Source organism: Triticum urartu, chromosome 4A (assembly GCF_056163025.1).
Source record: "Triticum urartu cultivar PI428250 chromosome 4A, HENAU_Tu73, whole genome shotgun sequence".
NCBI classification, from domain to species: domain Eukaryota; kingdom Viridiplantae; phylum Streptophyta; class Magnoliopsida; order Poales; family Poaceae; genus Triticum; species Triticum urartu.
In genome coordinates this window covers 149541362-149551212 of record NC_141876.1, presented here as the reverse complement: position 1 = coordinate 149551212, position 9851 = coordinate 149541362, and the positions used below count along the sequence as shown (strand labels likewise).

The 9851-nt window shown below is 45.5% G+C and overlaps 1 protein-coding gene across 1 annotated transcript; it reads left to right on the top strand.

Moving 5' to 3' along the window:
- Positions 1–243: 243 nt before the first annotated feature.
- Positions 244–3437, top strand: LOC147975190 (uncharacterized). Its single transcript, XM_087519614.1, has 2 exons — positions 244–1262; positions 2815–3437. Exons 1-2 carry the CDS (start codon positions 416–418, stop codon positions 2982–2984), a joined length of 1017 nt encoding a protein of 338 aa, XP_087375740.1. The 5' UTR covers positions 244–415; the 3' UTR covers positions 2985–3437.
- The last annotated feature ends 6414 nt before the right edge of the window (positions 3438–9851 follow it).

The following is a 9851-nucleotide window of genomic DNA, read 5'->3' as shown; positions in this document are numbered from 1 at the left end:
ACTCGACTCTTGCCTTTTCCGGAGATGCGATATGAGATTCCCTTCGTGGTTGGGTTTTTGTCTTTCGTTTTGCATTTTGTCCATGTCATGCATTTCATATCATGTCATCATGTGCATCACATTTGCATACGTGTTCGTCTCATGCATCCGAGCATTTTCCCCGTTGTCCGTTTTGCAATCCGACACTCCTACGTCCACCGGCGCCCCTTCTTGTCTCTTCTCGTGAGCGGGTGTTAAACGTTCTCGGGATGGACCGAGATTTGCCAAGTGGCCTTGGTAGACCACCTGTCAAATTCCGTGCCATTTGAAGTCCGTTTGATACTCCAACGGTTTACCGGGTAACCGCGAAGGTCTCTTGTGTGTTGCAGCCCAACACCCCTCCAAAACGGCCCAATAACCCTTCCAAACCATCTCCATGTCCTCTACCATCGGATCACGATCGCGTGGTCGAAAACTACACTCCATTTGGACACTCCCACCTCTCTCTACCTATAAATATGTGATCCCCTCCGAATTTCGCGGTCTAACCCTAGATCCACTCCTCCACCGCGCATCTGGACGCGTCCTCGCCGCGCCGGACATGTCCACCCCCGCCTCCACGTCGCTCCGGCCAATCGACGGCCGCCACGTCACCCCCGCCGCTGCTCTCCTCCAACCGCGCGCCTCCACGCGTCCCAGCCAGCTCCCCGCACCACCGCGGCCCGTGGGGCCCGGAGCGGGCCCGCGGAGCCCGTCCGCCGCCGCCTGGCCCGTGCAGCCGCGCGCCGTCTCCTTGCTCCTCGCCTCAACCGTCGCCTCGCCGCCAGAGTTCGCCGTCCCCGCGCCGCCTCGCTGTCTCCAACGACCCCGGCGACCCCAGCACCTCGCCGCCGCAGCTGCCCGCTCCGCGTCGCGCACCGCCACCATTGTCCGTTGCTCCGCCCAGCGCCGGAGCTCCCTCGTCGCCGCCCCGTCGCGAGCTGCTGCCGGGATCCGGCCGGAACGGGTCCGAAGGGACCGGATCCAGTTGCCCCCAGCGCCCGGCGACCTCCCCGCCGTCCCTGCACCCTTCGCCGGCCTTCCCCGCGCCCCAACGTCGCCATCGCCGTTGGACGCTGCCGCCTCGCCCTGCCTCCTGCGCCTGCTCGCGGGAGGAGGACAACGCCCCTCCCCGTGGGTCGCAGCCTTCCTCCGCTGGGCCGGCCTAACTTCTCCAACGACCAGGCCCAGCCGCTTCCACAGGCCTGCCAAGCCTCCACGCCAACTGGGGCGAAGCCCACGTGGTGAGATGCCCTATTCCCCGCCCCGAGCGCTGTTTAGCTATCTAACGCTCAGACCTTTTTTACTAAGTCCTAAATCCTGATAATTTTTATGCTACTTTCCAAATGTCACATCTCCATGACCGTAGCTCCGTTTCATGCATATGAGATATCAAAATGTTCATCATGATGTGCTATTCATTTCATTCCATTGTTCCATGCTTGTTTGAGTCCATCTTGATGCCCAAATCACTGATGAAAGAGTGCTATAAAATGTTTGCTCCTATTACTTAGCAGATTATGATGATTTGTCATTTTTGTCACATTTGTTGTGTGCATCATATGTGCATGAGCTCTACATGTGTTTTGGTCTATTACATGCCATCTTTACAGGGGTCCTTGCCATGTATTTTTGTGATCAATGTGGTGACTAGCACAAGCATGCAAAGTAGCTTTTGTGATATTGCTGATTTCAGGGACTTAGGATTTTACTAAGTCCTTTTCCTGCTATTATTTTTATGCCATGTAAACATGATGCTACAGTGAGATCCATGCTTCCTTTGAGTTGCTTCAGTAAGGATGTTTTAAACATATGGTTATGCTTTATCCATCCATGGCCCTGTTTGCAATTATGGAGTGCCCTAGCATGTCTTAATCTTACTCTACTTTTGCTATAAAATGTTCCTGGCAGATTATTTACATGTTAATCAATTTTGCCATGGTTGTTGTAGTTGATTCGTGCATGCTATGAACTTGCTATTGCCATGGTTAGCTTCATGAACATGTCTTCTTGCTAATGCTATGCTTATTTTTTCATGCAATGCCTTGTGGTGAGTGAATCGAGCTCGCAAAGATGCCTTCATAACTCTGTTTATGCCATGCTCAGTTTTCTGCTAAGTCTGAATCTGTTTATAAAACTTGCTATGTTAACATGGGTGCCATCATATCTTCTGTGCCTTTTTGGCTCATGATCAGTAAGGGACGTTTGTACTATGCATTTATTAGATTCATGCCATGCCTTGTTTTGCTATTATATGTTCCTGTAGCATGTTGTTTGCTTGCTCTAAACATAGCTTCCTGGTGTTATTTCTGGCATGCTAGTATTTTCACTAAGTCTGTGATGCTGATATCTTTTGCGCTTTTGCCATGCTTGTTTGAACCTGCTCTTGTGTGATTTAGCCGTATCTCAGTGTTCATGTTTTGTCAAGCATCTTGAGTAGATCACTGTCATATGCTTTGTTGCTATGTTGGAGTGCAGTAGCTTAGTTTCTTGTTGCATTCTAGATGGCATCGTGCTGTTAATCGCAGAAGTGTGCAATTCTTGTTTTGCTTGCCATTTGCAAACCGTGCATCCGATTCCGACGATCTTTACATCGATTTCGACCGAAATCATATCATCTTTCTAGAGGCACACTTGGTTTGCCAAGTTGATGCCTGGTTCAATCTTTTCCTTCGAAGCACGCATACGCATTGCATATCACATCTCACATATCATGCCATGCTTTGCATCATGTTGCTTGTGCATTGCACCGTGGTTGATTGTTGCTTCCTTTGCTTGTGTTCTTGCTTTGGGTAGAGCCGGGAGACGAGTACTTGATCGAGGAACCTGTTGAGTACGCTTTCGAGGATCAAGCTTTTGTCAACTCTGAGAACTTTGCAGGCAAGATGACCATACCCTCGAAATCACTTCTATCTTTGCTTGCTAGTTGCTCGCTCTATTGCTATGTCGCGCTACCTACCACTTGATATATCATGCCTCCCATATTGCCATGACAAGCCTCTAACCCACCTTACCTAGCAAACCATTGTTTGGCTATGTTACCGCTTTTGCTCAGCCCCTCTTATAGCGTTGCTAGTTGTAGGTGAAGATGAAGTTTGTTCCATGTTGGAACATGGATACTGTTGGAATATCACTATTACATCTTATTTACTTTAATGCATCTATATACTTGGTAAAGGGTGGAAGGCTCGGCCTTATGCCTGGTGTTTTGTTCCACTCTTGCCGCCCTAGTTTCTGTCATACCGGTGTCATGTTTCTTGATTTTGCGTTCCTTACGCGGTTGGGTGTTATGGGAACCCGTTGACAGTTCGCTTTGAATAAAACTCCTCCAGCAAGGCCCGACCTTGGTTTTACATTTGCCTAACAACCTATAACCTTCCCTTGGGTTTCCGCGAGCCTGAGGGTCATCTTTATTTTAACCCCCCCGGGCCAGTGCTTCTCTAAGTGTTGGTCCGAACTGGGCGATGTCCGACGCCCCCTGGGCAACCAGGGTTTATACCAACCCGACGTCTTGCCCATCCGGTGTGCCCTGAGAACGAGATATGTGCAGCTCCTATCGGGATTTGTCGGCACATTCAGGCGACTTTGCTGGTCTTGTTTTACCATTGTGAAATGTCTTGTAACCAGGATTCCGAGCCTGATCGGGTCGTCCTGGGAGAAGAAATATCCTTCGTTGACCATGAGAGCTTGTGATGGGCTAAGTTGGGACACCCCTGCAGGGTTTGAACTTTCGAAAGCCGTGCCCGCGGTTATGGGCAGATGGGAATTTGTTAATATCCGGTTGTAGAAAACTTGACACCTAACTTAATTAAAATGAATCAACCACGTGTGTAGCCGAGATGGTCTCTTTTGGGCGGAGTCCGGGAAGTGAACACGGTTCTTGGGTTATGCTTGAACGTAAGTAGTTTCAGGATCACTTCTTGATCACTTCTAGCTTCACGACCGTTGCATTGCTTCTCTTTTGCGTATGTTAGCCACCATATATGCTAGTGCTTGCTGCAGCACCACCTCACTACCCTTTCCTACCTTTAAGCTTAAATAGACTTGACCACGAGGGTGTGAGATTGTTGAGTCCCCGTGACTCACAGATACTTCCAAACAGATGCAGGTGCCGATGATGCTAGTGCAGGGGTCGCTACCGAACTCAAGTGGGAGTTCGACGAGGGTTCGGGCCGTTACTATGTTTCTTTTCCGCATGATCAGTAGTGGAGCCCAGTTGGGGCGATCGGGGATCTAGCATTTGGGGTTGTCTTTCTTTATTTTGGTTCCGTAGTCGGACCTTGATTGTATTCTGGATGATGTATGATATATTTATGTATTGTGTGAAGTGGCGATTGTAAGCCGACTCTTTATCCCTTTCTTATTCAGTACATGGGATGTGTGAAGATTACTCCTCTTGCGACAAACCTACCATGTGGCTATGCCTATAAGTCGTGCCCCGACACGTGGGAGATATAGCCGCATTGTGGGTGTTTTAAGTTGGTAATCAGAGCCTTCCCCGACTTAGGAGCCCCCTGCTTGATCGAATCGCTAACGTTGTTGTGTCTAGAACAAAATGTTTTGAGTCTTAGGATTATATGTATCGGAGAGTAGGCTTATTTTTACTCCTGAGTCCCTTCGTCGCTCTGGTGAGGCCTCCTAACGTAGAGTTTTGACTCTTCTCTCCTCAAATCTCACGAATTTTTTTAGGATCACGCGGGTATCTTGGAATCGTTCCGATGGTTTTGTGATGAGAACATTGTTCTTGGTGCCTCCTGACATTTAGGGGTTGTGGCAGTGTCCTGGGGAGTTGAGCTCCGAGGTGTTGTCGTCACAATTTTATCGTTACAGTTCTGGAATACCTGAGTTCGCCGACATCGAAAATCTCTTTTATGCAGTTGTTGGTGAGATAACCTCGATGCCACCCAGTACCGGGCGGGAGTTCGGGAGTATTGCGATAACTCGTATAACGGATGCTTTTCAAAGGTTGAGGTAAATGATTTCTGAAGGTTTCTTGGTTATGTGTTGAAGGATGGATACAGCCGGATGTAGGATTTGTTAGTTTTGGGTGAGATATTATGCTTCCCCTGTATTCCCAACACCTGATTGCATAACCGGAAAGTTTCGGGAGTTTATAAGTGGGAATTCAAGTAGCTCGTAGGAATTCTTTCCAACAGACACATGATATGACATGGGGTCTATCATATGTTTGTTCCGGCTTATTCTGCAAACTAATCCTTTGTTTTGTTTTTAAGTTGTGGTATTCGAGTTGCTTCAATGTCAAGTGTTGAATCCATACCTTTTTCCTAAATGGTGTTCTCATATTTCTATGGGAATATTAATCCTTCTTGATCATCGAGTTTGTCATCTCAATTTCTTCTCAACCGGTGTGCTCCTCTTCAAGTGGATCTGATCATTTTCAACATCCGCAAGATCAACTCAAAGTCTTCTCAACGGTGTTTGTTTCATCCGTACCAAGTTGTATTTGTTTTTCCCGCCCTCCCACCCTTTTTATTCGAGGACTCAGATTTCTGAATCAAGTATCCATCTTATGGATGTGAATTTTCTTCATTCTTTCCTCAATGTTCTTATCCGGTGATTCTCATGAAGATACTAAGGAAGCCTCAAGTTCGTCACTCTTCCCTTGTTTTCTTCTCCGGTGGATTCAAGTCAAGCTTTGTCGATCATATCCTTCCTCATTTCAAATGCTTTCTCATGTCGGTGCATCTCTTAATCATCCACCTCTTGCTATTCATGTTATCTGGAGTGCTGAAGTTATCTCAGAAGACTCGTCTTTTCATTCAAAATCCGTTCAACCTATTTCGAGGGTGTTATCTCATTCAAGCCATTTAATTCAACCGACGCAATCCCTCTTTTAAATCGTTCAACGGTGTTTCTCTTGAGTTTCCCCTAACCCACAGGTCTTTTCCCAGGATCTTACCTGACTCTTCTAATTTTCCCGGAGCTATTCTCAAATATTTTAAAGTTTGACGTAAGAATGATTTGTCATCAGTCATATGTTTTTCTCCAAGATCTTTCAAATTCTTTCCATCGTCGGTTCAACCTTTCTAATATTCATCCTAGAGTATCTCAACGATTCATGGTGGTGTTTCTCATCGTCATTCTCAACATTTGAAGACCGAAGAAGATTTTCTCTTAAATCGTGCTCCGTTCTCTCGAAGATTCGTGATTCTAGCTTGATGCCATCCTCTCATAATTACTTTCGATTGTGAGAATACTTTTCACCCATACGGAGCAATTCAAGAGTCTTTTCAGTTTTGTTTCATCCAAAGCCATCATTTCAGAATTATTCTTTCCAGCTTTCAGCTCTCGTTCTCTAAATCTTACCGGTGCATCATCCAAATTTCTCTAATCAGCTCATGATCTCTTCGTTCTCTTATATCAAATCCCCTAAAGTATCTTCGTTCATTCTCCAATTCTTCCCAGTGAATTGTGCATTTGCTACTTTCATTTTCAATTCTTACGGTGGTCTGTTCAAAGATTCTTCTTCCTTGTTATCATATCAATTCATTCGTTGTTTCCAAATCCTACCGATGGTCCATTGAGTTTACGCTATATCTCTCCTTTATCTTTTCCAATCAGAATGAGTAGTATGCCAAATCTGTTGCTTGTCATCAAGTTAATTGATGAAGGATAAGCATAATGTAATTCTTATTCTTGTTTCATCGAGTATATTCAACTCCTTATTCCGGAGGCTAATCAAATTCTCGTTTTCAATTGTTCATCTTTCTTTTCCCGGAGTTCCAAGCTCTCATCATCACGAAGATCCATCTAATCATTGCAAGGCTAAACCTTATTCTTTTCATCCTTCATTTCGTTTGATCATTCTTTTATTACCGGAGTTCTTCATGGAGGCTCTACATGGTGGTTCATCAAGGATTAAATTCCTTCTCGAAGTGTTCATCGAGATTCTTTTCAGAGGAGCTCAAGTATTCTTCATCTTGCATTCCCGATGTCTACTACACAACCTTCTTCTTGTAGACGTTGTTGGGCCTCCAAGTGCAGAGGTTTGTAGGACAGTAGCAAATTTCCCTCAAGTGGATGACCTAATGTTTATCAATCCATAGGAGGCGTAGGATGAATATGGTCTCTCTCAAGCAACCCTGCAACCAAATAACAAAGAGTCTCTTGTGTCCCCAACACACCCAATACAATGGTAAATTGTATAGGTGCACTAGTTCGGCGAAGAGATGGTGATACAAGTGCAATATGGATGGTAGATATAGGTTTTTGTAATCTGAAAATATAAAAACAGCAAGGTAACTAATGATAAAAGTGAGCGTAAACGGCATTGCAATGCTTTGAAACAAGGCCTAGGGTTCATACTTTCACTAGTGCAAGTCCTCTCAACAATAATAACATAATTGGATCACATAACTATCCCTCAACATGCAACAAAGAGTCACTCCAAAGTCACTAATAGCGGAGAAAAAATGAAGAGATTATGGTAGGGTACGAAACCACCTCAAAGTTATTCTTCTCAATCAATCCGTTGGGCTATTCCTATAAGTGTCACAAACAGCCCTAGAGTTCGTACTAGAATAACACCTTAAGACACAAATCAACCAAAACCCTAATGTCACCTAGATACTCCAATGTCACCTCAAGTATCCGTGGGTATGATTATACGATATGCACCAGACAATCTCAGATTCATCTATTCAACCAACACATAGGACCTCAAAGAGTGCCCCAAAGTTTCCACCGGAGAGTCAAGATGAAAACGTGTGCCAACCCCTATGCATAGGTTCATGGGCAGAACCCGCAAGTTGATCACCAAAACATACATCAAGTGAATCAATAGAATAACCCATTGTCACCACGGTTATCCCACGCAAGACATACATCAAGTGTTCTCAAATCCTTAAAGACTCAATCCAATAAGATAACTTCAAAGGGAAAACTCAATCCATTACAAGAGAGTAGAGGGGGAGAAAACATCATAAGATCCAACTATAATAGCAAAGCTCGCGATACATCAAGATCGTACCACCTCAAGAACACGAGAGAGAGAGAGAGAGATCAAACACATAGCTACTGGTACATACCCTCAGCCCCGAGGGAGAACTACTCCCTCCTCGTCATGGAGAGCGCCGGGATGATGAAGATGGCCACCGGAGAAGGATTCCCCCTCCGACAGGGTGATACATCCATTTTGCATCATGCTTTTATATCGATATTTATTGCATTATGGGCTGTTATTACATATTATGTCACAATACTTATGCCTATTCTCTCTTATTTTACATGGTTTACATAAAGAGGGAGAATGCTGGCAGCTGGGATTCTGGGCTGGAAAAGGAGCAAATATATAAAAAATACTGAGAGCAAGAACTTCACCAGGGGGGCCACACCCTTCCCACGAGGGTGGGGGTGCACCCTACCCCCCAGGGCACGCCCCTACCTCGTGGGCCCCCTGGTGGCCCTCCGGTGGCCATCTTCTGCTATATGGAGTCTTTCGATGGGAAAAAATCATAAGCCATCTTCTCGGACGAAACTCCGCCGCCACGAGGCGGAACCTTGGCGGAACCAATCTAGGGCTCTGGCGGAGCTGTTCTGCCGGGGAAACTTCCCTCCCGGAGGGGGAAATCATCGCCATCGTCATCACCAGCGCTCCTCTCATCGGGAGAGGGCAATCTCCATCAACATCTTCATCAGCACCATCTCATCTCAAAATCCTAGTTCATCTCTTGTATCCAATTCTTGTCTCCAAGTCCGGGATTGGTGCTAGTAGGTTGCTAGTAGTGTTAACTACTCTTTGTAGTTGATGCTAGTTGGTTTAATTGGTGGAAGATCATATGTTCAGATCCTATATGCATATTAATCCCCCTCTGATTATGAACATGTTTATGCTTTGTGAGTAGTTACGTTTGTTCCCGAGGACATGGGAGAAGTCTTGCTATTAGTAGTCATGTGAATTTGGTATTCGTTCGATATTTTGATGAGATGTATGTTGTATCCCCTCTAGTGGTGTTATGTGAACGTCGACTACATGACACTTCACCATTATTTGGGCCTAGAGGAAGGCATTGGGGATTAATAAGTAGATGATGGGTTGCTAGAGTGGCAGAAGCTTAAACCCTAGTTTATGCGTTGCTTCGTAAGGGGCTGATTTGGATCCATATGTTTCATGCTATGGTTAGGTTTACCTTAATACTTTTGTTGTAGTTGCGGATGCTTGCAATAGAGGTTAATCATAAGTGGGATGCTTGTCCAAGTAAGGGCAGTACCCAAGGACCGGTCCACCCACATACCAAATTATCAAAGTACCGAATGCGAATCATATGAACATGATGAAAACTAGCTTGACGATATTCCCATGTGTCCTCGGGAGCGCTTTACATCATATAAGAGTTTGTCCAGGCTTGTCCTTTGCTACAAAAAGGATTGGGCCACCTTGCCGCACCTTATTTACTTTTGTTACTTGTTGCTCGTTACAAATTATCTTATCTCAAAACTATCTGTTACCACTTATTTCAGTACTTGCAGAGAATACCTTGCTGGAAACCGCTTATCATTTCCTTCTGCTCCTCGTTGGGTTCGACACTCTTACTTATCGGAAGGACTACGATAGATCCCCTATACTTGTGGGTTATCAAGACTCTTTTCTGGCACGCCGTTGCCGGGGAGTGAAGCGCCTTTGGTAGGTGGAATTTGGTAAGGAAAAATTCGTATAGTGTGCTGAAATTTACTGTCACTTGTTACCATGGAAGGTAATCCTCTGAGGGGCTTGTTCGGGGTATCTTCACCCCGACCAGTAGAGCAAAGAGTTGCTCCTCAACCTACCAAACCTACTGAAAATGAATATGAAAATGAAAATGCTTGCTTTGAAG